Source organism: Parus major, chromosome 17, assembly GCF_001522545.3.
Source record: "Parus major isolate Abel chromosome 17, Parus_major1.1, whole genome shotgun sequence".
In the NCBI taxonomy this organism is placed as follows: Eukaryota; Metazoa; Chordata; class Aves; order Passeriformes; family Paridae; genus Parus; species Parus major.
In genome coordinates, this window is record NC_031785.1 from 9,869,455 (window position 1) to 9,897,049 (window position 27,595).

The window sequence follows — 27,595 nt, forward strand, 5'->3', positions numbered from 1 at the left end:
GGATGAGCGGTCCCTGCCCTGCCCGGCACCTCCCGAGCTGAGGGAACCGGGCCCGGGGAACCGGGATGAGCGGTCCCTGCCCTGCCCGGCACCTCCCGAGCTGAGGGAACCGGGCCCGGGGAACCGGGATCGGGGGAACTGCGGGCTCCTGCCCTCCCCGGCACCTCCCGAGCTGAGGGAACCGGGATCGGGGAGCCGGGATCGGGGGAACTGCGGGCTCCTGCCCTCCCCGGCACCGCTCGGGCTGTGGGACAGCGGTGCCGTGCTGGTCCCGAACGGAGACTCCCGCACCCCCCGCTCCGTTCTGGGGGTGCGGACTCGGTCTTGGCCACGCTGCGGCCCCAAATCCGTGTCCGAGCCGCCTGTCCCCGGGACAATGGGGGCCAGGGCCTGGGCAGGGCTGCGGGCCCAGCCCCGCTGCCCCTGGCCGCTCCTGCCTGCGGCTCGGGCAGCTCCCCCCGCATCCAGGGGATGCTCAGCCCTGTGCTCGCTGTCCCAGGAGCGGGACACGGTCCCAGCAATGCTGAGCCCTCCCCTCTGCCCTCGGCAGGAGTGATCGGCCTGCAGCTCATCAATGGCAAGAACGAGTCAGCCCACATCAGTGACGCTGTGGCCGTGGTGGCCCAGGCCGTGCATGACCTGTTTGAGAAGGAGAATATCACAGACCCACCGCGGGGCTGCGTGGGCAACACCAACATCTGGAAAACAGGACCCCTTTTTAAGAGGTACTGGGGAAAGGGTCCTGCTGGAGGGAGCAGAGGACCTGGTGGGGGAGAGCTGGAAAAGGTGGGAGCATGTGGAGAAGTGCAGGAGAACATGGCTTTGTTCAGGGCATCTGTCACTAAAGCTTTGGGGCATGTGGCACAGGGCTGCCTGGACTCTCCTGCATGATTTGGATGTGAAGGCTACGTCTCCCCTAGAAAACTCTCCCAGACACAGGCTCAGGCAATGGCACCCAGTTTTTCCAGGCTCTTTAGGCATCATCCTGGTGCCTGGCACCAATTCAGTCCATGATACCCTGGGCAGTGCTTAGACAGCTGGGATGTGTGGGCAGGTAAGGATGAAAAGATTCCCTTGAGGAGGAAAAGATTGGGGACCATGGTCTCCTCCAGTCTGGAGCTTGATTCCATGGGTGAAAGTGGGAGAGAGGGGGACTTCTGCCAGATCAAGGTAGGGGGATATTTCTGTCCCGTTTTATCTTGGTTTCCTGCTGAACATTCCAGGGGCTGTGGCATGGATCCAGCGCTGCAAGCAGGGCTTGGTGGCAAGGGATGGCCATGCATGGGACATGCTGTGGATTTGGGACATGCTGTGGATTTGGGACATGCTGTGGATTTGGGACATGCTGTGGATTTGGAGCTGGGGTGTCACAGACAGGAGCATGTGCCTGAGGGGTCCTGCTGCCAGGGCAGGGCGATGGCAGGTCCTGCATGCGCTTCCAGACCCCAATTCCTGCAGCACTGCAGTGCTGGGGCCACAGGGGCTGGGCCTTGGTGCAGCACTCCCTGCAGATCTGTGTTCTGTTGAGCATGAGAGCTGCAGAGCCTGCAGATTATTCCAGAGGCATTTCTGGCATCCCCTGCAGTGACAGTCTTTGGCATGAGCGAGTCAAGGCTGTTCTTCACAAGTGGCTCAGGCAATCCTATCACCTTTCCAGGGTCTGGAGGCAGTTTCTCTCCTTGGTGGTGTTTGTGTGTGCCTGGGCCACTAGCCAGGCTGGGATGGGCAGGTTCCAGGCACAGCACCAAAGCTGTAGCATGGGCACATCTCCCAGGGAACCCCCAGAGGAAAGTGTCCTTTCCTCTGATCATTCCAGAGAGGACTGGGACTGATCTGGGGGAGAACAAGGGGCAATGGCAGCAGATATGACAGAGAACATTTGGGAAACTGATTCCATGCACCAGGAGGGGATGGCCACAGGTCTAGAAACAGACCAGCCTTGGCTGGACTTGTACAGGGTAGTGAGCTTATGGCAGGTAACTGAGAGGAGGCATTTGCCTTTCTGATGCCTGGTCTCAATGGCACAGCAGCTGTTCCAGGATGTCCCAGTTGTGTTTCTCTCCACAGGGTGTTGATGTCCTCCAAGTACTCAGAGGGTGTCACTGGCCGGGTGGAGTTCAACGAGGACGGGGACAGGAAGTTTGCCAACTACAGCATCATGAACCTGCAGAATCGGAAACTGGTCCAGGTTGGGATTTACAACGGCAGCAATGTACGTGCAGGCCTGGACTGGGGAAACAGGGCTGGGGAACTGGGGTGTCCAGCTTGGCCTCATGTCCATCTGCTTCCTTTGGGATCCATCAGGTCCTGACCAACGACAGGAAGATCATCTGGCCAGGGGGGGAAACCGAGAAACCTCAAGGCTATCAGATGTCAACCAAGTTGAAGGTAAGAGCAAATGGCATTAGGGGCAGGGCTTCTCACTCTCTGCATGCCAGGCAGTGACTTCATCTCCCTCCCACCTCCACGGCTGCTCTGCAGCTGGCAGCAGCAGTTGCAGGGCCAGGAGAGGATATGGGAGAGAAACAGAGAAGGTACAGCAGGGTGTTCAGAGCACAGCTCTCAGCTGGAGTCAGCCTAGATAGGGTGGCAGGAAAGATCCTTGGCTTTGGAAAGAGACAGGTGGGAAGTGGAAATGAGACAGCAAGGACAGGGTGGAGGGACAAGGTGTTGAGCATTTCTCATGGGAGCCAGAGGACACCTGTCACAGCTTTGAGAGAAACTCAAGGATGGGCTCTGTTGGCCAAGGCATGGTTCAGCTTTGCTGCACAGTGCAGAGACCAAGTGGAAACAGATTCAGAAGATTAAACCCTCTTGTAGAGGATAGACTGGTGGCTGCGAGGCTGAACTCAGGAGGTCCCTGGGGAGCTGATGGCCAAAAGCTGGAGGTAACACTGGCATCAGGTCCCTCCAGTCTTGTTTTGCTTCTCATGCTGTTCTTTCAAGTGTTGCTCAGCAGCCCCTTCAGTGGCTGGATCCCACTTCAGTGGCTGGATCCCACTTCAGTGGCTGGATCCTGGCCAGGCTCATTTTACCACTATGGCCATTCATTTGTCCTACTGTTCATTTGTCCAGCAGGTGAAATCCCATTCCCACTGGCAGTGAGCCCTTGTTCCCACGAGGTGCTATGGGTGTGTTGTGATTGCTGTTTTGCTGAAAGGTCCAGGGCAGGACTGGAACACCTGCATTCACCTGGGGCAGTGTGACAGGATCTAGAGCCCCTTTCCAGGCCCTAGGCCTGGCTGTGTGGTGTCTCCCATCAGTCTCCTGGTAGGGAAAGAGATTTTGGGGCTCAGCTGAAAGTGCCACATGAAGGAGGACATTCCTCACCTTGGGTGCAAGGAAAGAAAATGTTCTTGGTGTTCTTCTTGGCAATGCTGTGTTAACAGTTGGATTCCATGATCTTAAAGGTATTTTCCAGCCTAGAGGATTCTCTGATTCCCTGTGCCAAAGCCAGGTGCTGCTGCTGGGCTGAGATGACAGCTGGGGAGGGCACCACAGCTCCTGTGGAGAGGGCAGCCCAGCTCCCAGCCTGGGAATGGAGCTCTGGAGGGAAACACAGACCAGAGGGTGTTTGTGCTTCACCTCACAGATTGTGACCATCCACCAAGAGCCTTTTGTGTATGTGAAGCCCACTCAGGCAGATGGGACGTGCAGGGAGGAATTCACCATCAATGGAGATCCTGTCAAAAAGGTCTTCTGCACTGGACCCAATGAGACCATCCCAGGTAACTCGGTCTGGTGGGGACTTCCACTCCAAGAAGAGTCCCAGGGAGGGTTCTCAGTCACACAGGAGGCCCAGAGCAGTGACAGCACAGCTGGCCCCCAGCAGCCCCCCATCAGCTCAGCCTCACAGCAGTGCTGTGCAGGAGTTGGGCCCTGGCATCCAGGGGCTTGAGCCCAGCAGATTCTTTCCCACTGTCTCTCTTCTGGATGGGCTCCAGGGCTGCTTTGAGGGATTGCATCCCAAGTTTGTGTGTCCTGACATGTTCCAGTTCTCTCTGCCTTGATGTCCAGCAGCACAAGGGACATGGGACATGGCAAAGGAACGGGACCCCTTTGTCCCCAGCCTGCCAACACCCACGGGTGACAGAGGCAGTGACAGAGGGTGGTCAGGCAGATGCCCCTGAAGGATAACGTGGTTACATCCCACATGGAGGCTGCTCTCCCTGGGGACAGGCACGGAGCCTGTGTGTGCTCCCTGGCCAAGGGCTGCCCCACTCATCCCCATCCTGTCCCTCCCCAGGCCGTCCCACCGTGGCACTGTGCTGCTACGGCTTCTGCATCGACCTGCTCATCCGCCTGGCAGGGGTGATGAACTTCACCTATGAGGTTCACCTGGTGGCTGATGGTAAATTTGGTACCCAAGAGCGGGTGAGTTTGGGCAGCCTGTGATCTTTCTTTGCCTGTATCGTGTGCTGAAACACCCCCACGCCCTTCTCCTGAGCAGGGTGGGGTGAAGGGCAGAGCAGGATCCCTAAAACGTGCAGGGTCCTGGCTGGTGGGGGATGTGTGTCGGGGCAGGAGTCTGACCCAGCCTCGGTTTCCTGGCAGGTGAACAACAGCAACAAGAAGGAGTGGAACGGGATGATGGGGGAGCTGCTGAGCGGCCAAGCAGACATGATCGTGGCTCCCCTCACCATCAACAACGAGAGGGCTCAGTACATTGAGTTCTCCAAGCCCTTCAAGTACCAGGGCCTCACCATCCTCGTGAAGAAGGTATGGTGTGGGTGGGATGTTTTGGAGAACACGGGAGGTGCTCATTCCCTGTGCAGCCCCTGCAGATTCCAGGCTGCAGGCTCCTGTCTGCACCAGCCTGGCCCTTCCTGGGCAGCAGGAGCTTGGGGCAGGGCAGGGCCCCTGTGGATCCCTCCAGGCAGGCAGGGTGCAGGCCTAGGGGGTGCCAGCGCTGTTCCCCTCTCTCCTGTGTGCAGGAAATCCCCCGCAGCACCCTGGACTCGTTCATGCAGCCCTTCCAGAGCACGCTCTGGCTGCTGGTGGGGCTGTCTGTGCACGTGGTGGCAGTGATGCTGTACCTCTTAGACCGATTCAGGTGAGTGCACTTTGGGCCACTCGAGGTCTGGAGGGGACAGGGAGGTGCTCCTGGGAACCCTTGCTTGGGCACAGTCTTGCAGCCTTTTGGGGACTCTCACAGGGACTTGACCCACCTGCTCTGCCCCATAACCCTGGGCTGAGGCTCCTGGCCCCTCTGGCTGCCAAAGCTAAGGGATCTGGATATGTGGGGATGTGGGAACACACCTGTCAGACCAGGTGCTGTGCAGATACCTGACCAAGGGGACTGTCAGCTTCTGAGAGGATTTCCTCTCAGCCTTCCTTGGCCCTGTGGCAGCTCCTCTGAGGGCAAGAGAACCTGTCCCTGCTCAGCCCTGTGCCCAGAGGCTTTGATGGCTGATCTGCAGGGAGCCCTCAGTGCTGCAGTGGGAGAGGTTTGAGCTGACCAGGGTCAGATAATCTTTCTGCTGTGGGGAGAGTGTGATGGGAGTGTAGCAGCGTGAGGCAGACAGGGCTGCAGGTCAGCACAGGGATGTGCCAGGCACTGGGACAGAACAGGGAAGAGCTGCTTGGGACAAGGTCTGTAGGAATGAGTGACACAGGGCTGCACCAGGACACCTGGGGCACACTGGGGAGCCCTGGGAATCAGGGTGAGGGGAATGAGAAGGGTTCTTCATCTTGTTTTCCAGCCCATTTGGCCGGTTCAAAGTAAACAGTGAGGAGGAGGAGGAAGATGCCCTGACTCTCTCCTCAGCCATGTGGTTCTCCTGGGGGGTCCTGCTGAACTCTGGCATTGGAGAAGGTGAGTCTCAGCTCCCAGGGGGACTGCTCTGCCCTGCAGCCCAGCCTCTGAGCTTGCCAAGCCAAGCCCTTGTGGTGCCGCTCTGATCTCTCCTCTCCCCCTGCAGGTGCTCCCCGGAGTTTCTCTGCCCGTATCCTTGGCATGGTGTGGGCTGGCTTTGCTATGATCATTGTGGCTTCATACACTGCCAACCTGGCAGCCTTCCTGGTGTTAGACCGACCTGAGGAGAGGATCACAGGCATTAACGACCCCCGGGTAACGACCCCCGCTTGCTTTCCCCTTCCCTGGGGTATATAACACGGCTTGTGGTCCCAGAGCCCTGATCACCACGGCTGTGATCTGTGCTGGGGAGGGGGGCAGACCCAGGGAGCTCTGCCTGGGCTGGTGTGATGAGTGTGAGTCCCTGCTCTGGGTGGGAATGGACACACTTAGGCAGGGATCAGCAGGAAAACAGCCTGTCCACAAATAGCCTGTCTGCAGTTAAACTGCCTGCCTGTTCCTGGAGAGCCTCCTCTAACCAACGAGGAAACTATTCATTATGGATGAGTTATAACTAATGAAATCGTCCCTGCGGTGCAGTCAATACTCCCCACATGCCTCAAATCCATTTCCTGCTCTGGCAAGGGCACAGTCACAGCTCATCAGCCCAGGAATGCAGGAACATGCCCTGCAGCAGCACTGACCCACAGCATCCCACAGCACTGCCAGTCCCACGGCAGCCACAGGCCTCCTGCAGCCTCAGTGCCACCGTGCCCCTGCCCCAGAGCATCCCCTGCCCCAGAGCATTCCCTGCCCCAGAGCATCCCCTGCCCCAGAGCATCCCCTGCCCCAGAGCATTCCCTGCCCCAGAGCATTCCCTGCCCCAGAGCATCCCCTGCCCCAGAGCATCCCCTGCCCCAGAGCATTCCCTGCCCCAGAGCATCCCCTGCCCCAGCACCACGCTCCCAGGGCATGCACTGCCCCACAGCATCCTCGGAGGAGATCAAGGTCTTCTCTAGGGAACAGGTCCCTGGAGGAGACGGGGAATTAGGAAACAGCTTTGGGGTGAGAAAGTTTTGCTGGTGAAGGACAGCAAAAATAGGAGCCCTGCCCTTGCCTTTCAGCTGCGCAACCCCTCGGATAAATTCATCTACGCCACGGTGAAGCAGAGCTCCGTGGACATCTACTTCCGACGGCAGGTGGAGCTGAGCACCATGTACAGGCACATGGAGAAGCACAACTACGAGAGCGCTGCCGAGGCCATCCAGGCAGTGAGGGACAAGTGAGTAGGGCCAGCACCGTGCCTGGGAAGGGCTCCAGGGAGCTGCAGTGGCTGGAGAAAGCAGGGCTAAGCTGGAGGGAGCTGCAGCTAAAGCACGACTTAGTGGGACCGCCCAGCTGGGGCTGGGGAGGATCTGCCCAGCCCTGGTGCATCCCGGATCTCTGGGTGGGAGCACAAGGTCTGCAGGGGGGATGGCACAGTGAGAGCCCGGGCCATGGCCCCTCTTTCTGGCCCCTTTTCTTCTCTCGGTGCAAGGCTGGGTGGCTTCAGTGTTTAAACCAGAGCTGGGAGCACCCTCGCTGCTCCCACGGAGGTGCAGACAAGCTGGGCTGCCCAGCCTGACCCTTCCTTCCTCCCTCCCTCTGTGTCCAGCAAGCTCCACGCCTTCATCTGGGACTCGGCAGTGCTGGAGTTTGAGGCGTCCCAGAAGTGTGACCTGGTGACGACGGGGGAGCTCTTCTTCCGCTCCGGCTTCGGGATCGGGATGCGCAAGGACAGCCCCTGGAAGCAGAACGTCTCCCTGGCCATCCTCAAGTCCGTACTCTCCTCTTGGCAAGGGGTTTGCCCCAATGCTGCATGTGTTGGCACACGAGTGGCCTCGTGCCAGGCACTGCCAGCCACCCTCCAGACCTCTGCAGGGACAGGGACACTGGGGCTGCCCACCCATCCTGACAGAGGGGCACTGGGTGACCAGGGAGGGCACCAGCTCTGGCTCACAGGGCTGGGCAAGCAGCAGGCAACTGGAGGGAGGGCAGAGCAGGGCAGGGAGCAGAGTCATGGTCTAGGCAAAGCTGGCAGAGAGCAGCAGGGTCCATCCAGCACCGATGAGCAGGGTGTGGGTGCTGCCATCTCCCCACTCCTCCCTCAGGGCTCAGCCTGTCCAACAAGCATTGCACTGCCCTGGCTTGGTCACCCAGGGCTTTTTTCTTTCAACTCTGGCTGCTCCTGTTACTCAGGGGTATGTCAGGACCCCCTCTGAGTCCAAGGCTTTTACAGCAGCACTAACCTGCAGTGTGGGGTGTCACAAGTCAGACTGATGTTATGGGTGAAAAGGGATTTCCTCGTATGACTTTGGAAATGCCTCACCCATTGCAGAGAAATGTCACAGTGGAGGAACAGACAGCTGGGAAGCAGCAAGTGAAGGGGGGAGCCCTGGAAGATTCCTTTTAGAAGAGACATGGTCAGGAACCACCAGGGTCCTGCCCAAGATGCGGAGGGGAATGGGCTGAGAGAGAGTGGGCAGGATGTGGAAGGTGGGCAAGACCCAGGGTGATGCAGGAGCCATGGACCCCATCTGTGGGATGGTCTTAACACGGTGATGGGTGGCAGCAGGACAGATGGGATTTGGGACAGCCACATGAGAAGCCTGAAAAGGCCTTGGTGTCCTCCTTGGAGAGGATGGGGAAGCTCAGGGCTGCAGGTGGCCCAGGAAGGTGCTGGGGGTATACCAGGAACAAGAGGGAGGAAGATGCTGGGGTGTTCCAACCCTCACTGTGCGGTGCAGGGAGCTGCCAGGCAGCAGTGCCCTGACCTAGAGGGTGCTGGGGGTCACCAGAAAGGACTGGGCTCCATCATTGCCTGGGCTCCAAGTGGCCCTGGCAGGTGGGAGATGTGGTTCATGTCCACTCCCTGCAGCCTTCTCCAAGAGCTCTCAGAGCACTGCCAGCTCCATCCTTCCTTGGGAACACACCTTCCCATGGCTTACACGTGGCTCTTTTGGCAGCAGGCGCTGCCCCAGAGCAGCACACAAAGCCAGCACGTTCCTGTGCTGGTAGGCTGCAGGCAAGCACAGAGTGCCAGGATGGAGGGCACAGAGGCACAGAGTGTGCCCCAGCTGCCTTTGTCCCCAGTCACTACCCTGTCCTGTCTCCTTGTGCTTCCAGGTCCCACGAGAATGGCTTCATGGAGGATTTGGACAAGACTTGGGTGAGGTATCAAGAGTGTGATTCCCGTAGCAATGCCCCAGCAACACTCACCTTTGAAAATATGGCAGGTTTGTTCTGCAAACCTCTTTCTCCCCCTTGGCTGGGTAGCCCACTTTTACTCAAGACATTCTCCTCTCCGGGGCTTTCCTCTCAGGCCAAATTCCTGCTGCTTCTGGGTTTGTGCTTTCCTAGTGCTGGGAGGCTGCTGAGGTGGGCTCCATTCCCACCTTCTTCAGAGCAGTTCCACAAAGCTTCCCCCACCTTCCCTGGGTTCCCTTCTTGCCAGTGGGGTTCTGTGGTGTGAGCAAGGCTCCCCTCCTCTGGCCAGACTGCGGCTGGCAGTGCAATCAGAGCTGGCACCAGTGCAGAGAGGACAGCAGCACCTTCTGCCCTGCTGCAGGAGGGGCACTCCCCAGTCCTGAGGAGCCCTGGGCAGGGCCAGGACAAGGATAATTGACACAGAGGGGTTTTCCTCTTGCAAAGACTGTGAGAAGCCCAAGACAGGCTGTCCCTTTGCTGGTCCTACAGCCAGACAATGCAGTGGTGAGGGATGAGGCTGGCACTGCTGTCTGGGTTACAGGCCATGGAGAAAGGGGCATTCTGCTCCATCTCCTCAGACACCACTTCAGAAATGTCATCCCCGAGGGTTGCAGCATCCAAGGGCAGCACAGAGCTCTGTGCATGGCTGTGCTTCCTGGCGAGCCAAACTGGAGCACCGGGGTTGGGTTCTGGTACAAACAGCCCCACAGTCCTGGGGATGGGGGGTCTGCCCTGGGGCTGGCCGTGTCTGTCGCCAGCATCACTGCAGCTCAGTGCCCTGTGCCCCCAGAGCTGGCACTGACATCCCTCAGGTGCCCAGGCTGTGTTCCCCTCCCAGTCCTCCAGGACTGCGGGGAGATGGTGGGGGGACCCCGGGTTGGCAGATGCTCCCGTCGCTGAGCATGATGCAGAGGAAATGAGGGGTCATGTTGCAATTTCTACTGCCCCCTGTAACTTTCCTGCTTATTTCAGGTGTGTTTATGCTGGTGGCTGGAGGTATTGTTGCCGGGATATTTTTAATATTCATAGAGATAGCTTACAAAAGGCATAAGGACGCGCGGAGGAAGCAGATGCAGCTGGCGTTCGCGGCCGTTAATGTGTGGAGGAAAAACCTGCAGGTAGGACAAATCGTTTTTAGAGCAAATCTTCACCAGGTGCGTTTTCCATTCCTTCACCAAATCAGTGAATGCAGAGCTGTGGATTAGCATGGGGCCCTCTGTCCCCCACCCCCAGTAGCTCCAGCTGGGCATTACTGGTGTTAAGCTGTAGGGTGGTGTCCCTGCCTTTTCCCCGGGAGCTGCCCCTGCCCGGCTGTCTCTCCCAGCAAAGCTCCAACAGGGCAGAGGCCTGGCCCAGAACAGCCCCAGTGGAGCTCGGGATGGGGGCTTTGCTCTGGTGGGGGCCACGTGCCAGAGCCACACCTTGCCCTGGCTGGGCAGGCAGTGCCAGCACGGCTCCTTGGCAGGTTCTGCCCTGCTGCCCGGCTCTGACCATGCTCACCAGCAGATGGGAGGGTCAGCCTGCTGCCACTGCCCGTCCCTGCCCGGTGCTCAGGTGGAGGAACGCTCCAGGGATAGATTCCATTTCCTCCCCTCCCCTGCCTGCTCCACAGCAGCACGGTAGCCCTTGCCGTACCCAGGACCGACTCCAAAATGAGGTGGTGCGTGCTCTTGTCCTTTGGAGACAAGGACATTTCCCCACGCAGGAGCCAGCAGTGCCAGTCCCTGTCAGTGCCGTGGCTCCCTTGGTCTCCTCTCGTGGGGCTGTTGCTCTCCCAGGCTTCTCCTGCTCCTGGAACATCTCTGTGCCGCTCGGGCAGGGAAGCGCAGGAGGGTCAGAGGTGCTTGGCAGTGACATTGAGCCATGGGCACATCTGTGGGCCACCAGCCTCACACTTTCCTTCCCTGCTGCTTTTGGGGCCGAGCCCCACGGTGCCCCTGACCCCAGTGTAGGGCAGCTGGAGGCTCTGTCTGGTTTTTCCCTCGGGGAAGCACAGCGGCGTTCAAAGAGCAAGAGCTCCTTTAGGTGACTAAAGGACACTGCTGCTGGGAGCAGAGCCAGTGGAGCAAAGAGAGAGGAGGAGGCTCGGGGACCTCGGGGAGCCCGGCCGGGGCCCCAGGGAGCAGCGCTGGCCGGGGCTGCGGGGGGGCTGCCCGGGTGGCCCGAGAGCAGCGAGGGGAGCACGAGGCCGGGCTGCTGTATCCTGAGAGCTCGCTGGGTTCAGTTCACCGGAAAGAGTCTCGGAAAAGCCATTTCTCAATTTTTTTTCTCCTTTTTTTCCTTTTTTTTCCTTTGCTTCCAAAAAGCAGCAGCACCGAGGGGGTTAAGGCTGCTGGGACAGAGCACACTAGTCGCACTGCCATTTTTCACTTGCCAACCTTCTAGAAAATACTGCACTGGGTCCTTGGGCAGAGTCTGTGGGACTGAGAGCAAAGCATGCTGCCCTGTGGGGGTAAACAGCCTCATGGTAAAGAGCCGTTTGACATTGTAAGACTTTTCCACAGGAGGAAACGTCAGAGCACTAGTATCTGGTACATTGCTAGAAGGTAGGCAAGTGGAAAGATTTATTTGTTAAAACGAACAAACAAAAATAATGGTTTTTGGGATCACAGTTTTGCCATGGCTATTTCCTGAGATGCCATGGAAGAAAAAGACATTTCATTCCATTCATCTTGCTTTCCTTTCCGTTTGTGCATGTCCGCAAAAGAGAGAACTGAGAAGGAGGAGCAAATGTATCCCCGAGCATGCTCTACGCACCAGCGGGATACATTTTGGTTACCCCCGTGCGGTAGCAGAGCCAGACCTGGTCACTCCGTCCCCCGTCGGAAAGGTCACACTCATTGGCACCAAAGCAATTGGGGAGGACTCGTTGCCAGCGCCCGGCGCCGAGCGCGGCCGGGCCCCCCGGCCCGCGGCCCCCGCACCATGGCGGCTGGTGCTCCCAGCCTGCGCCAACCAGGTCCGACTCGCTAACTCCAACGCCTACATCTTTCAGTTCTGTTTCTCTTTGAGTTCATCCCGACCCGACGACATCATGGCACTAACGCTTTGCTTCCTCCCTTTCTTTTCCTTTGTATTTTTAATTTCAATTTTCTTTTTCTTCCAGTTTCCTTTTTGTTTTTTAGCCTGTTTTACTTTGGAAAACAAACCAAACCACCACCAACAACCACGTTCGGCTTTGCACAACTGCATCATTTGAATTTTTGAACACATTTTTTTTTTTACAGAATATTCATACAATGACTTCTCTTTCAATGCAGTCCTCTCTCTCTCTTGTGGCGCTAGGATTCAGCCTCAGAAAAGGCCCTGAGCACTTTTTTTTTTAGTGGTAGGTGCAGCATCTCACGTCTGCGTCCAGCCAGGCTAGCGGTGGAAGCGAGGGGCAGGGCGCCAGGCAGAGCATCCCCAGGAAGCGAGGTCAGCTGTGCCGGCCTGGCTGCAGACACCAGGAGAGCAGGGCTACTTCCCAGAGGGGTTCCCAGCACTCCAGAGGCGAGGCTGGTCCCCGTAGCTGTAGCAGTGTGGTGGCTGTGCCGTAGCTGTGGGTCACGGAGGCCCTTGGAGGACTGGGAGTGGCAGAACACCTCCAGTAGCTTTCTCACCCAAATGAAGGCCATGACATGGGGCAGTATTCAAATAGATTTAGAGTTTCCAACAACACACTAGAGATCTAATTACTTATACATATTCATTTTAGGATAGAAAAAGTGGTAGAGCAGAACCTGACCCTAAAAAGAAAGCCACTTTTAGGTCCATCACCTCCACCCTGGCCTCCAGCTTCAAGAGACGTAGGTCCTCCAAGGATACGGTAAGAGGAAGAAGAACAATTCTGCCCTCTCTCTTTCTCTCTCTTTCTCTCTTCTGCCATCCCATCGACTGCCACACACCCATCCCGAAGCTGCCAGTGTACATGCATAGCTCATGTTCGTCACCAGTCAGTCAGTCAGTCAGTGAGTCAGTCATCCCGTGTACCTGAAAGGATGCTGGGATCCTGGAGGGCAGGCAGGAGGTGGCTTGGAGTCCTGTGATGAGTTGGGAGATGCAACCGAGTTTTTGTTTTGTTTTTTGTTTTCTTTTTGCCTGGATGATTTCTGATGTTCCTCTCTGTGCTTCGCTCACCTTACCGGTGCTGACCTCTTGAAACTGATGACATTTTTTCTTTTTCTTTTTTTTATTTTTATTTTTCTGTTCCTAAGTGTTCCTGTACCTGTTTGTCATTGTATGCCTAAAAACAATCACCCCGATTTAATTTGGGCACCGTGTCACCTCACCAAGAGCCATGCGTGTCACACTCTCTACATGTGATTTTTGTTTGTGACAATTAGCATTCGGAATAGTCCTCGCACAGGAGTGACAGCTGTCTCTGGTTATCGTCAGCAGTAATGCAGCTCTAGAAAAGAGATGAAAAGGCTCCAAAGAGGAGGTTGTTAAAGACCCAGCCTTGGTTCAAACTCGTGTTTTCCGCTGCTCTCACATAACCAGAGAAAATTTCCAAATTGCTGCCTCTAAATCCAGCTGTTTCCAAAATGTGCAAACGTGTCTGCTCGTGCTGGAGCCTCAGACACTTCAGCGTCAGGTTGGGCTGTTGGTCTGTCGGACTGAGCCGTGTCCCTCTGCATGTCGCCGTCTGTTGTATGACACTCTGCACTGTGGCTACTCTGTTGTCTCGTGTGGCAGCGCCCGCTGCGTTCTGCTGCCCGACCTGGCGCGACGGGCTGGCCAAGATCCCCTCCCCGGGGCGACCGGCGGGTTTGTGCCTGGGGTTCCTCACGCCAGGTTCCCCCCAGGCTGCCCGAGGCGCAGCGGGGACGGGGGGACGGTGGCAGCGGGGGGAGATGTGGCCCCCGTGGTGGGGTGGCCCGTCCCCAGCCGCAGGCTTGGGCGCCTCGGGGACAGCATGTGGTATGGCAGGGGGTCTCGGGGCCACGGCTGTGTGTGAGGAGTGGAGGAGGCTGCCTTTGACACCAGCGCAGGCTCCATACCGAGAAGTTCCTGGAGCACCCCCGGAACGCGGCCCTGGGGACAGCTGAGCCCTCGGCCGGGCTCGACTGCCACCACCTCACACAAAGTGCTCCTCTCACTGTCACCTCGAAGGCTGGAAGGCATGGGGGGAACAGCCACACTCATCCTCTGTATCCCACGGGGAAGACGGGCATCCCTGTCACCTCCTGTGCTGCTCCTGTGCTCCCTGGGGCGCCCCTTGTCCCAGTAATGGCCCCATGCCTGGGCTCCCCCCTCCCCACTGCTCACCCCCTGAGCAGCTCTGCAGGGAGCTCACAGGGCTTTGTGTCTTTGTGGCCTGAGCCATGACCGGGCCAGAGGAGACAGAGATGGGCTGGGTGGTGCAGGGAGTGGTGCACGAGTGAGGAGGAGGAGGAGGGACAAGTGGAATGCACAGAAAACAGAGGGGAGAAAAATTGGCAGAAAGATCTTCATGTGCTGAGTGGAGCCCCATGTTCTGTTGTGTTTGAGCCACTCCACAAGTAGGAAACCAAGGGGTCCTGTCCTGGGACAGCAGCATCAGGATGGTGCCCTGAGCACCTGGGGGAACCAGTGCCACCGGTAAGCAGAGGAGAGGGGGAGAATCCAGGAAAAATGGGGCAGAAATATGGTACCTCCCATATTGCTCCTTCTTGATCCTGCTCCATGGTGTGGCATCCATCCTACACCAACCAGCCCACTGCCCTCTCTGCCCCATGCCAGGAGCACCCCAAAGCCCTGAGCTGAGCAGGTCCAGGGCCCACCTGCACCCCAGGTCCCATGGATGGGCAGTGGAGCTCTTCTCTCCCCTTCCCACACACGCTGGGGTCCAGCACAACACAGGGCTCCCCATGCCTGGGTCCCGGTCCCGCTCCTCCTGGCACATTTTCCATGGGCAAATTGTGGAGAGAGATGACCCCGCTGATCCCAGAAGATGGTCCATTATTCCCCACTGCTCAGAAGCCTGTCACAGTGCTCTGCCTGCCGTGGGCTGCCATGGCCAGGGTCCCAGGACACATTCCCCCGGGAACTGGGCTAGCTGGGTCAAGAACAGGCCAATGGGGTGAACATCCAAGCCAACGTGGCCAAGCTGGAGGCTAGCAGCTATTCCAGGAGGTCCGTGGTGGAGCGAGCTTTGTGGTGATGTTGGGCAGACCTGCTGGTTGCTCTGTGGGGTGAGCAGCCAGCAGCAGCGGGGTGCTGCCACCAGCTCATGTCACAGCCTGTGCTCGGTGACCTCCAGCTCCGTGCAGCAGCCCCGGCTCAGAGACCCCAACGCCCTCCTGCTGGAAGGCCCCATGAGTCCATAGCATGCTGGGGCACGTTGCCTGGGGTCCTTGTAAAGACGAGAAAGCAGCGAGGTGCTCTGTTTCATGATGCTCAGCAGAGCTGCAGGCCCACACCAGGTCTTAGATGGGCAAGGCTGGAGAGCCCGTGGGGCTGGAAGGCCAGGCCGACCCCAGCCCCACGGGCTCTCCTGGCTAGCGACCGAAAGACGCAGACCTGGTGGCCTTGCTTCTTTCCTTTCCGTTGTCGGGAGTTTTAAAAATGGATTCTGCTCTGCAGCCCTGCAGAATGGTCCCTCAGGAGTGCCAGAGAGACAGGCTGGCACCATGGAGCCAAGACAGCCCTGGGAAGCTTCCACCCCACTCTGAACGTCCTAGCGCCCACCATCACCCGAGCTGCACAGCCTCTCCGCGGCACATCATCCCCACCGCCCCAGGAGGAGATGCATGTGTTCCCCATAGGCAGCTCCTGCAACTCGAGTAGCACTGGCAGAGCTGACGTGTCCATCCATCGCAGCCACCCACGATACTGCAACCCCACAGACGCCATGTGAGACGCATAAACCACACAGACACCTCCGAGCCGGCACATTGCGTACAGACCCGTGTGGAGGTGCCCAGGCCCCTTAGCCCCCGCAGAGCCACCCTGCCAGCCCCAGGCACAGTGCCACGCGCCCCGCGGCACCGCCCCGCCACGGCCGGCGCTGCCCCGTGGGCACCGTGCCACAACCGAGGGGCTTCCTGGAAAAGGTCACCTTTTCAGTGAAGGATCAGCTGTCCCAAAGCCAAATGCTTCTTGGCTGAGAAAGAGCCTAGTTTTTGGCCCAAAAGAACCAAAAGTAAGGTCAAAGACAACTTTTTTTTTTTTCTTTTTTCTTTTTTCTTTTTTTTTTTTACCTAAAGGGAAGTTGATATTTTCTACAGCAAGATCGCATTTAGCTGGAATCCTAATTTTTAATTGAAAAAAAAAAAAAACCAATCCACAACAACAAACAAAAATTCTTCCAGAAAATCTTCCACCAGCCAGGGACTACCATATGAGCCCAGTTAGGTTGAAGTCATTTTTAAAGACATTAAGTTCTTGTCTATATTTTCTTCCTGGTTGTCATTTAAAGTTTTTGGTGCCTTCACTTCACTTCCATACCTTAACATGTTTGAGTCTCTTCTACGGTTAATATTGATTAATTTCTTGGCTTTATAATGTTTGGTTTGGGGATTATTGCACCATCCCTGTAACATAATTTGCCCTAAATTACTGATATGTGCTTCTAGCATTAGTCCTACTTTAACATAGTTTTGATATGACCGTTTTCTTGCTTTCTTTTTTTTTTTGTTTTCCTTTTTTATTTTAATTTTAATTTTTATTATTAAAAATTGCATGCATGAATTTACACAGAAAAAAAAAAAAAGTAAATGAGAATGTTACCCTGTGATAACTCTGTGATTGGAGGAGATATGCTTTCAAATCAAAAGCCATGCTCTTGTATTTTAATTTTTCTGGCCAGATTGCCCATTTTGCTTGGTTGTTTTAGTGTTTCCCATGCCCAGAGCTGTGCAGAGAGGCCAGAAGGCCCCAGCCTGCCCTGCTACACCACCACAGCAGCCACACAAGCACCGAGGCACACACACTCACACAGGCACACTCTCCTCCTTCCACCCCCCTCACATCAGGCAGGGTGTTTAACAAAGGACCTTTCTTCTACCTGTTCATTTTTGTATCTCCAGTTCCTCCTTCTCCTCCACCAGTGAGTCACCAGCCTCTCCCCTTTCCCAGTCACCTCTCCTTCCTGGGGGAATCGAGCCCAATCCCACCAGCTTTTCACACCTCCCAGCAGCTCTGCCATGGAAATAACTGCATTTAGCTGGAATCCAAATTTTTCACCAGGAGGGGGTGGCTGCAGCCGATTTTGGGAGAGAGGGGTGTTTTTTGGTGCGCTGATGAATAGCCACAAAAAGCTCCCCCCAGGGCAGCAGAGTGACACCGGGATGCCCTTGGCCGCTCTCTGCCAGTGGCTGATGGCCAAGCTGTTGGCCCTTAGCAAGGCAAGGCCGTGGCCAGGCATTCCCAGAGGCTCCATTGGAATCCTTGCAGTGCCCGGGGTGACCCCGCGGGCGTCAGCGCGTCCCCAGCCCGGTCCCGGGGAGACGGGAGCGCGCTGGCTCCCGGCCCTGCCCCAGCCGAGGGGAGCACAGAGCCGGGCTGGGCAGGACAGCCCCGAGGACCCCACGCCAGGCTCGGGGGGTGGCAGGAGGCAGGGTGTGCAGCACACAGGGTAGCCACAGTGCCAGAGCTGCCGGCAGCGCCGCGAAGGCCACGGCCACCATCGACCAAAGCGGGGCAGGTGAAATCTGTCACCGAGGAGCCCCCCTGGAGCCCCTCAAAACATCAGCCCTCCTGAGCAGGGTGGTGAGGGGCTGGGAAAATTTCACTGGAGAGGGTCTGTGCTGCGGTACACGAGACCCACAGGGACCCTTTCCTGCCCTGGCACCGGATCAGGAGCGCACAGAGCGGCGCAGGATGCTCCGGGCCACCTGCTCCCACAGCAGGGCTGGACTGGGCTTCCAGGCCAGGGTTTGGAGTTAGGAGAGTGGAGCTGGGAGAGGAAGGGAGTGTGGAAGGAGAAAGGGAGGAAATAACTGCCCAGCTGTAAATTCCTGCCTGGGGAGGAAGGACTTTTTTTTTTTTCTTGCCCATTGGTGGGTATTTCTGCTCTGCCCCCCACTTGCTGATGGGACTGCAGTAGGGGAGGGCTCTCCCATGGCCCCTCCCGGGACAAGCCCCCGCATCTGGAAGGAGCTCAGAACCCCCAATCCAGGCCACAATCCCAGCACAGGCCGTACTTTCACATTAGCAATCAACGCCACACTTTATCACGAGTCAACCACACCACACATCTCACCTGCATGAAAGGATAGTCACGGCAGGGTCATTCAAGCAAGGAGGTGAAATGCCCTGGCCTCAAAGCACAGCTTGATCTGGCACCAGAGAGTGCCAAAACCCAGCCAGACCCTCCAAACACAGGTTCAGGCGTGGGCTGGGCTGATGAGTCACAGGCTTTGTTTTGTAGCCCTCCCAGAGCAGAGAGGGCCTGGTTCAGCGGGTGACGTGGCAGCCACGCTCTGCAGAAGCTGCACCACGCTCCTGGTGTCCCCTCTGCCCAGCTCCAGGGTGCTTGGAGAGCGTCAGCAGTGACCTCTGCACAAGCGTGGATGGCGCTGGGAAGGGGACCTCAGCCAGCAGCAGCTCTCAGGGCGTTGCTTCACTCCCAGGGGATATCCTGTAGGGACACATGGGATAGGAGTCACAGCGGGGACGAGTGCCAGAACTGCCTAACACTTCTTTCTTCTTGTCTGTCTATTTGTGTGTTGCAGCAGTATCACCCCACCGACATCACTGGCCAGCTCAACCTCTCCGACCCCTCAGTCAGCACTGTGGTGTGACCTTCTCCCCGAGGGCCATCAGTCCTTGCCCAACACAGTAGGAAGGCACAGCCAGGACTGCCTTTCCAGGGACACTGATGGGTTCTTCTGGGTGAGATGGGAGGAAAGCATCCTTCATCCATACACAGTGACTCCATTGTATATCCCCCTCCCTTCCTAAGCCTGCTGCCATGCTTGTGCCCCAGGAAGCACGGCAGGACCAGGACAAGGTTTGGACCTCACTGTACAGAGATAATTGCTTCCAAACAGTGCCACGATAATCAGAATTGCCACCGACTGGCTCCATGCAAGGGGGAAGGACTGCAGAAGGCACACGGTGCCTGCTCTCCCATGGTAGCAGGGAAGAGCTGGTGCCAGACCACAAACGCGTGCTTCACCTCACAGACTGCAGCTCCTGAGCACACGCAGCCCCTCAGTCGTGTGCTCCACGTCTCCCACCGCCTGGAGGGCTCCGTGCCCACGGTCCTGAGCAGCTGGAGCAGCCAGCTCCTGGTGCGGCAGGTCGGGCACAAGTTCCTGCTGTGCCGAGCGACCCTCCCGTCCGCAGCAGGGGCTGGAAGATGTGCGCTCTGCTCCGTGCAGGGGACGGGCCCTCCTCCCTCCCCTGCCGTGGCTGTGACTCGGTCCCTGGCCGTGGTCCGGCTGCTGCCCTCGCCCCTGTGCTGACCGCGGAGCTGCGGAGCCCTGCGGTGCCACCCCGGCTCCCACCTCTCCTGCACACAACACATCCCCAGGACCTGGCCACGGCCAGCATGTAGCACTCACACAGCAGCTCTCCTGGCCAGGAATTCTCCACGGAAAATGGCTCTGGATGGTTGCACTGACCTCTACCCCAGCTCCACACTGCCTCAGCACCAGCAATGCAAGGAGAGATGCTGCGGGCTGCTCGCTGCGGTGCCCGGGCTGGCTCAGGGCAGCACGGCCGGCCCTGGCGGCTCCCCTGCCACCCTCACCTGCAGCTCCAGCTCGCAGCCCTGAAGCCCCAGCTCACGGCGCTCCACCCGCCTCAACCTGGAGACGTGGAAAGCAGATCCCAGTTCGGGAGAAGGGAAGCGAACGAGCCAGGCTGAGCCCGTCGCACCCCGCTCCCCCTCCCCCGGGCCCGCACGCCCGCCCTGAGCGGCTCCCGTGGGCAGAGGCAGCGGGGGTGAGCAGCTCTGCACGGGCAGCATCGCATCCCATCTGCAGGAAAATCCACCTGCAACGTGGTACCCAGCGGCACGAACTGCCTCCCCCTGCCCCAGGGGCAGGATTTTCACATGGCAGCTGAGCATCGTCCCACTGACTGCTGTGGCTCCATCAGTCCATTAGCTCCAGCTGAGAAATCGGACCCATTCTACTTTATACGTCAATGTTACATTAATACCAAGTTTTTGCAAGAGCTCAGTAAAGTCTAGACTGGATCATGAAGTGGTTTATTCCAGAGCTGTGTGCCTCTTTCTGTCTCTGACTTCTGGCAGGGAACCCTGCAGTGAATCAGAGCCTCACCCAAGCCTGTGGCAGGGTCTGCAAACAGTGGAGGGACGGGAGGGGACAAAGAAACCAGCGGGGAGGAAGGCCAGGGGCTAGAGAGGGGACTGGGAGGGAAAGGACATCCCCAGAATACTCAGGTGTCAGCCAGCCTGCACAGCCAGGGGGGACACAGGCCTTGCAAACAGCAGCACCAGGACAGCTGGCCCTGTCCCACCTCCATGTGGGGTAAAAACAGCCCCACAGGAGAGGAGGAGGAAGGAATCTGGCCCTGGAGCAGCACACGGGGCTGGTTTCTCCTTTGAAAATAAACATGGGAGCAAGCCACCACTGAGGTGACCCTTGGTTTATTTCTGTGTGATTTACTGATGCTCTGACTCCTGCCACGTCCCTGGCAGGTCCCAGTTCTTGCACGGGCAGGAAATGGAGTGAACAAGCCTGGTGGTCACAGCATCTCATTGTGGCTCTGATCACCTTGCAGCAGGTAAGAGGTCAGGCCAAAAAGGGCTGTTGTTTTTCCCTTGAAAGATGTTTTTGTCACCCCAGCTCCTGGCTTTGCCTGCAGCACAGCTCCAGATCCTTCCAGGCCATCTCCCAGCATGTTCACTAAGCATTTCCAGCAGCATTTCCACAGGAAAGGGAAGGAGCAGGACAGGGAGGTGCAGGGGCAGCCCCAGCCCCGTTTTGTGGGTGATGGGAGGTGAGGCAGCAGCCAGGGCTGCTGTAAAGGGCCTGTTTGTCCCCACCCCCAGCACTGAGCTAACCCTACACCTTTCCTTGGGATGTAGCCTAGGGAAAAGCTGCTGAGGGAGAAACCACTGCAGCCTCACCCATCCCTTGGCAGCTCCTCGGCCGAACCACATCAGTGGCAGCTCAAGGCTCTTCCTGGCCCTCACCCTAAACTTCAGCCTCACCCTAGACCTTGCTGGCTGAGCCTTCCCAGCACCAGCATTCCTGACTCAATGGAAAAAAACTATCAAAAGGAGCTTTCTGCAAGCTGCCCTGTCCTTGGGCAGCACTCTGGAAGGTCTGGGATGGTCTGAGAGCCCCGTGAAGGCTTTGGGATGCTCCAAAGCATCCAGAGGTCTTCAGGTATAGAGAGGCATAGGGAGGGCTCTGGGGTACCCTGAAAGAAAAGCAATGCCTGCCAGGACACAGAACCAAACATGGCATTTGGGTGCAGGAAACACCAAGCCAAGGAGTTCTGAGGGCACAGAAGGAAGCACTGGGGCTGCTGGGGTCTCTGAAGGCAGTCAGAGGTGCAGGGGGCACCAAAGGGCCCAAGGAGCAAACTGAAAGGCACACAGAGGCTCCTGGGCTGCACCAAAAGGCAAATGGTGACTCCTGGGGTGGCCCGAAAGGCACCAAGAGGGATGTGATGTGTCCTGGGACACACACAGGGACTCCCAGGCTGCACCTAAAGGCACAGTGAGGCATATGGGGCATCCTAAACCCACACTGAGGGGACTGGGCAGCACAGGACAAGGGGAGCAGGATCACCTGAATGCCCCCAGGAAGGGAATATGCAGATGTGAGGGTGGCTTTGGGGAGCTTCCCAAAACACTGAGGGCATTTGTGGTCAGGGTGTGCCCTTCAGGGAGCTGAGCTGGAGGCTGCTCCCCCCTGGCACCATCTTGGGGGACTCTGAGAAAACCTAAAGCAATTCCAGGAACAGAATTTGGTCCACAGGGGTGAGTTTGCAGCAGGTGGGTGCAGGCCACTGGGGAGGGGCGTGGATGGAGGCCAGGACAGGGCCTGGCTGAGCCCCTCAGTGCACCCTGCAGACGTGGGGTCTCCTCCAGCAGTGGGATTCCCGGCGCAGGCTGTGGTAGAGCACCACGAGCGAGCCCAGCACGGTACAGAAGAAGATGCTGGCGATGAAGGAGAAGGGCCCAATGATGAAAAAGGCGATGTAGTGCTGGGGGGACAGCGAGCTCTCCTGGCACTGCCTGAAGGACTCCTCCCCAAAGGCCATGATCGGATACTTGTTCAGCTGCTCCGGAACTCTGCAGAGAAGCAAACTCTTCTCTGGAAGAGAAAAAGCGGTGCTGGAGGGAACACTGGGCAAGGCAGGGGCCAAGGACAGGGGATGGCAGGATGCACGGGATGGAGGGCACCAGGGCAGGACAGGGCCAGGGTCACCAACATCACCCATGCCCAGCTACAAAGGGGGAACAGTGAGGTTCAGGAGTCACCTGTGTGGGGTGAGATGGGATGGGATGGGATGGGATGGGATGGGATGGGATGGGATGGGATGGGATGGGATGGGATGGGATGGGATGGGATGGGATGGGATGGGATGGGATGGGATGGGATGGGATGGGATGGGAGGTGGGCACAGAGCTGGAGGGGGCACAGGAAGATGGGTTTGGGGCAGGATGGCAGGTGGGGCAGCAAGGGGAAGGGACTGGCTCCCAGAACACAGATGTGGGGAGCAGTGAGCAGCCAGCCTGGAGGCACCACAGGAGGTCTCAGCCAGCACAAGTGCAGTCACACATGCAAGCTGGAAGCAAGCAGGAGAGGGCAGCAGTGGTGGGAGAGACTGTGCTGGCAGAGCTGTGTTTCACTGAGGGTCATGGGGGAAGAAATGCAGGATGAGAACCAGGTTCAGGAAGGCTTTGGGGTAGGGACTGAAGGTGCTGCACCCTGGATGGGCCAGCAGTGATGTGCACCCTGACACACAGGCTCCACTTGCTCCCTCAGGTGCCATGTGGCAGGGCTGGTGCCACTGCTGGGGACAGCTCTGGGTGCCTGGCACGGGGACATTGCCCAGCTCCTCTCCAGGTCCCTGCTGGTGACCAGAATCAAAGCGTGGGCACAGCTGAGTCCCAGGGCTGTATCCACCCGAGCAGACACAGGAGCTGGCACCACCTGAGGCCAGGTTCTGGAGAAGCTCACCCCAAGGGTGCTGACCAGCCGAGCCCTCAGGCAGCTGCCAGCCGGGCTCTGGGTCCCGCCCCAGCCCTGGCAGGGTGAGCAGCCAGCACGGAGCAGTGGGGGCTGGAGGACACAGCCCTCTGGGCACTCACCTCGCACTTTTTCCCTGTTGTGGCTCAGCCAGCGCCAGAGGGGCAGGATGCCGCAGCTGCACACCCAGGGGTTATCCTGCAGGAGAAGCGCTTGGAGCTGGGGCAAGGCGCCCGGCACCCCGGGCTCCAGCTCCCCCAGCCTGTTGCTGCCCAGGTTGAGCGTGGCCAGGCTGGTGAGGGGCAGGAAGGTGTCGGGGGTGAGCAGGGTGAGGCGGTTGTGGCTGAGGTCCAGCTCCTGCAGCCCCCCGAGCCCCAGCAGAGCGTGGCTGTGCAGCAGCTCCAGCCGGTTGTGCGCCAGGCTCAGCAGCCGCAGCCCCGGCAGCGGAGGGAAGGAGCGCGGCCCCAGCACCGTGATGAAGTTGTAGCCGAGCCACAGGGCGCTGGTGTTGGTCGAGAGGCTCCAGGGCACCTCGAGGAGGCCCCGCTCTCTGCAGTCCACCTCTCCCGGGGAGCAGTGGCAGGCGGCCGGGCAGGCTGGCGAGGGCGGGGGGCTCAGCAGCAGCAGCAAGGCCAGCGCGGGGCCGGGGAGCCTCCAGCAGCCCATGGCTGTCCCCCGGGGCACAGAGAGCTCCCTGCCCTGCTGAGCTGGGTCACGGACAGCTTCTCTAGAGCCCCACACCTTGCCCAGCCCCCCGGCCCTGCCCGCTGGCCTGGGCTGAGCCCGCCGGTGCTGGTCGGAGGCGCTGGGCAGCTCTCGGCTCCCTGCAGTCGCTCGTGTTCATTCCCCTGCTCACCCGGCTGCAAACCTCAATGGGGCTCTGCTCCCGGACCCGGTTTTCCTCGGGGTGGAGCTGCACTTTTTTCAGCAAATATTTTTGCAGTGATGCTTGCCCTGCAAGGTGTGGAACCGTGCCCGCGTCCCTCCCTCCCCCAGGCACCGCTCCAGCCAGGTAAGCGGCCAACTCTGCGTGGCCTGGGATTAACTGCTTGTGTGTGCTGGGGGCTGGAGAGCTGGAAATCAGCAAATCCAGATCCACCTCTGAGCCTCCATCCTCGCCAGGGGCATCCCCCGCGGACATGCTGCCTCAAAAGCCATGTACAGAAGGGTGTACGGGCCCAGCGCCCCCATAAGTGGCTGGGTTACTGGGAAAAAACACAACTGGGCCAAATCATATCATTTGCAGGTCTTACCCCATCTCACGTGTGGTCCCACCATGCCCAGGGGTCCTCAGTGGGGAGCTGTGCTGGGAACCACGGCCCACCCTGCTGAGCCCAGCCCTTGTCCATGGCAGGAGACCACCAGCCATTCCAGGGTGAGGAGGGCTGGACTGGGTCCCATGGGTCACCTTTCTCCTTCCCAGAAGGGGAACACGTCCGTGTGCACACGGAGGGTGGTGCAGGAGCCCCCCATGAGAAGCACAGCAAAGGTGAGCTGGCTGGGCTGCAGCCACCCCAAACTGGTTTGCCCTCCCCTCGTCACGGCAGTGCCAGTTCCATGGGGCTCAAAGTCTGCCTCCACCCTGTTTACACCCGCTTCAAAGCCACTGAGGGCTGCTGAGGAGAGGTGTCACCTCCCAGTGCCACTGCCCTGGCACAGCTCAGGGGGATCAGGGGTAGCAGGGGACACAGCTGGCAGCACCTCACCCCGTTTCCAGCCAGACTGGGAGCCCAGGGCAGGGACACTGTCCCCACTCACATCCATCACGACCCCAGTGGCCACAGTCCCAGAGGAATCCCTGTCCCTCTGCCCCCCGGCCCAGGGGCTGGATGGGCAGCAAGGCAGGGCACAGCTGCACCTGAGAGCAAGGCCAGGATGTTCCCAAATCTGGGACAGAAGCAGCAGGCAGAAGGTTTAATAATAGCATCCCGAGAAGCTTTGGTTTGTTTATCTATCCTGCAGCAAACTCGCTTTGCTGCATTAATCCCCATCTGGAAATAATTCAGAGGAATCCTCCAGCCCAGCCCAGCCCCAGGGCAAGGGCACAAACCCTCTGCCATGTGGAGCTGCAGCCCCAGCTCATCCCAGCCAAAGCCTATATGGACACATGGATTTTGAGGGAATCCTGTCCCAAAATGCTCTTCCTCCCCAGGAGCTGCATTTCCCACTGCCTGCATCCATCTGGGCTCAGGGGACAAGTGCAGCAGTCATGCCATAAATGACCCAAACCACTATTAAAAACAGGGACAGGGAGCCGTGGGTTTGGGCACCCAGCACTGTGGGAAAGCTGGGACCCAAAGGTGCTGGGCTGAGCACAGAGCTGCTGGGAGGGATGGAGCCTTCCCACACCCTTCCCACCATCCACGGTTGAGTCCTTGGGGAGAAATGGAGGGGAAGGTGCATTAGGACTCAGCACCAGCTCTTATCCATTCCTTGAAGGCTTTAATTTCTTGCATGTTCCCAGGTAATTAAAGGTCCAAGGCAGGACTCACACGGGATTTCTGAACCACACCATACCTCTGTCTGCCCTGGGGCACCCCGGGTTTGTTCCTCTGGGACTGTTTTAGCTGGAACTCTTTTTTGGCAGGTGACACCAAGCGGCAGAATTGTGCACGAGCTCTGCAGCCGTGGGTGCTGTCCGTGGCTGGTGGAGTCCCCTGGCTGCACGGGGAACATGTGAGCACCAGGACAGCCCAGGAGACACAAGGTTCCTGCCAGCCCCAGGAGACACAGGCTGGGGTCCCCTGCCAAGCCCTGAGGGGGCTCCTGGTGCTGGGGTATTGCAAGAGCTCATAAATCACATGGAAAACAGAGGCAAAAAATGGGTCTTGAGGAAGAACCTCAAGAGCTGCTCAGACAACACCAAGCCCTGGCCAAGAGCTGTTTCTGTACCACTCTGTGCACTCCAGCACTTCCAGTTTGGCCCCTGTTAACCCAGAGCAGCTGCCTGGTCTCGTGTCCTTGCACCCAGGTCTGGAGTCAGGCAGGGAAAGCAGGGAAAGCCATGCAGGCAGCAGGGCACAAGTGGAAAAACAGCATCAGGGTTTGTGGGTGCCTGTGTGAGAGGAAAAGGTCAGGCAGGAAAAGCCAAACCTGGCATGAGCCACAGAGCACGAGGCCAAGCAGGAGCCTCTTGAGCTCAGCTCTCCTCCCACACCGGAGCTGGAACAACACTGGAGGTTTCCTAACAACTCTCATCCTCAATTTCAACCGTCCTGCTATCCCAATGCCAAAATTTCTCATGCAAACGGCCAGCAGAGCAAACACTCCCAGCACAGCAATCCAGCAGGGCAGGTCACTTCTCCCCTCACCCGCCACAGGCCAGGACTGCCGACAAACACGACCAGGATGTGCAGCCCAGCAGGACAGAAGTGTCTTTAATAGCCGTGGAGCTCTCGAGGTGCTGGAGGTGCCCCACGGTGTCGCTGTGCCGGGCCCCGTCCCCTGCCCGGGGGATGCTCGGTGCCCCGTCCTTGCTGCAGAGCCACACACGGGGGAACGGGGCACGGGCCAGGCCGTGCTCAGGGACCAGAGAACGTCTGTGACAGCTGCACCAGGTTTCTGAGTAGCCAGCAGGCCAGATGGGCAGGATGAGGGGGCGATAGCATCTTCATCCCCCGCTGCTGCACCCCAAATCCCGGCGGGACGGGCAGGAAAGCCCTGCTCGGGCTGAAGCCCCGGCTGGTCCGCCAGCACCGCAGTGCACACCAGGCTCTGGGGCTTGGCAAAGGTCCCCAGCAGCAGTCCCGGAGCTCAGCTCTCCAGCGCGGCCGTGACCCCGCAGCACAGGCACAGCCGGCAGCAGCCGCGCCGGGGGAACAGCGCGGGGGTCCCGGGCTCTCGGCACGGCCCCGCCGGCTGCTGGGTCACCGCCGGCTCCTTGCAGCAGCCCTTGGGAGCGGGGGGAGCCCTGCCGGCCGGCCGCGGCTGCTCCTTGTCGGCCTTGACGGCCAGGAAGGTGGCGAGGTCGAGGTCGAGCATGGTGACCCCTCCGCGGGGCGTGGGGGTGTTCTGGCGGCACTGCGGGCACGGGATCCAGCGCTGCTCGTTGCTCACCGCGTCCAGGCGCTTCAGGCACGCCTGGCAGAACGTGTGGCCGCAGTACAGGCGCCGCGGCAGCCGCACCCCCAGGTCGTACGAGGAGTAGCAGATGATGCACTCGACGCGCTGGCTGCCCCGGCTCGGGGTGCGCGAGTGAGCCCCGACACTCGACCCCAAATCCTCCGGGCCGGGGCTGCCGCCGGCCTGGGACATGCTGGGGAGGAGGTGACAGGAGGGGTCAGGCCGTGACTGGGGCCGGGGTAGCCGGGTGGGTGTCACCTCCGAGTGCACCCCACGGGTGGGACAGGTGGGGACCGGTCCGTGTGGTGGCTCCCAGGAGCAGCGGCCTCCCTGCCCGGGATCTCTGCCCGGCATCCCTGCCCTGCATCCATCCCTGCCCTGCATCCCTGCCCAACATCCATCCCTGCCC

General features: G+C 58.9%; 3 protein-coding genes across 8 annotated transcripts in view; 1 reads left to right on the forward strand and 2 right to left on the reverse strand.

Annotated features, from left to right (window-relative positions):
• Window positions 1–69: 69 nt before the first annotated feature.
• On the forward strand, window positions 70–20,157 carry GRIN1 (glutamate ionotropic receptor NMDA type subunit 1). 6 transcript variants are annotated; one of them, XR_001524394.1, is made up of 16 exons: window positions 457–725; window positions 2,068–2,212; window positions 2,305–2,388; window positions 3,593–3,728; window positions 4,247–4,374; window positions 4,555–4,719; window positions 4,935–5,053; window positions 5,703–5,815; window positions 5,922–6,070; window positions 6,919–7,076; window positions 7,449–7,610; window positions 8,960–9,069; window positions 10,013–10,158; window positions 12,738–12,848; window positions 15,587–16,145; window positions 18,679–18,767. XR_001524394.1 is itself a non-coding variant. In XM_015645077.2 (15 exons), exons 1-15 carry the CDS (start codon window positions 472–474, stop codon window positions 18,745–18,747), a joined length of 2,190 nt encoding a protein of 729 aa, XP_015500563.1. In that variant the 5' UTR covers window positions 70–471; the 3' UTR covers window positions 18,748–20,157. The 6 variants fall into 6 exon arrangements, 5 of the variants coding, with proteins under 5 accessions (XP_015500563.1, XP_033374341.1, XP_033374342.1 ...); XM_015645077.2 differs by lacking the exons at window positions 12,738–12,848; window positions 15,587–16,145 and adding an exon at window positions 11,748–11,999 and having other exon boundaries at window positions 70–725; window positions 18,679–20,157; XM_033518450.1 differs by lacking the exons at window positions 12,738–12,848; window positions 15,587–16,145 and adding an exon at window positions 11,545–11,586 and having other exon boundaries at window positions 18,679–18,765.
• Window positions 20,147–24,034, reverse strand: LRRC26 (leucine rich repeat containing 26). The gene is made up of 2 exons (XM_015645081.3): window positions 23,247–24,034; window positions 20,147–22,245 (listed from the first exon to the last, which is right to left on the reverse strand). Exons 1-2 carry the CDS (start codon window positions 23,788–23,790, stop codon window positions 21,986–21,988), a joined length of 804 nt encoding a protein of 267 aa, XP_015500567.1. The 5' UTR covers window positions 23,791–24,034; the 3' UTR covers window positions 20,147–21,985.
• A 2,453-nt stretch (window positions 24,035–26,487) lies between these two features.
• The window catches only part of RNF224 (ring finger protein 224), a 3,825-nt gene continuing 2,717 nt past the window's right edge, over window positions 26,488–27,595 (reverse strand). Inside the window, exon 4 of the mRNA XM_015644508.2 lies at window positions 26,488–27,379. Coding sequence (XP_015499994.1) covers window positions 26,878–27,379 — 502 coding nt within the window. The 3' untranslated portion in view covers window positions 26,488–26,877. The remainder of the gene's footprint in view (window positions 27,380–27,595) is intronic.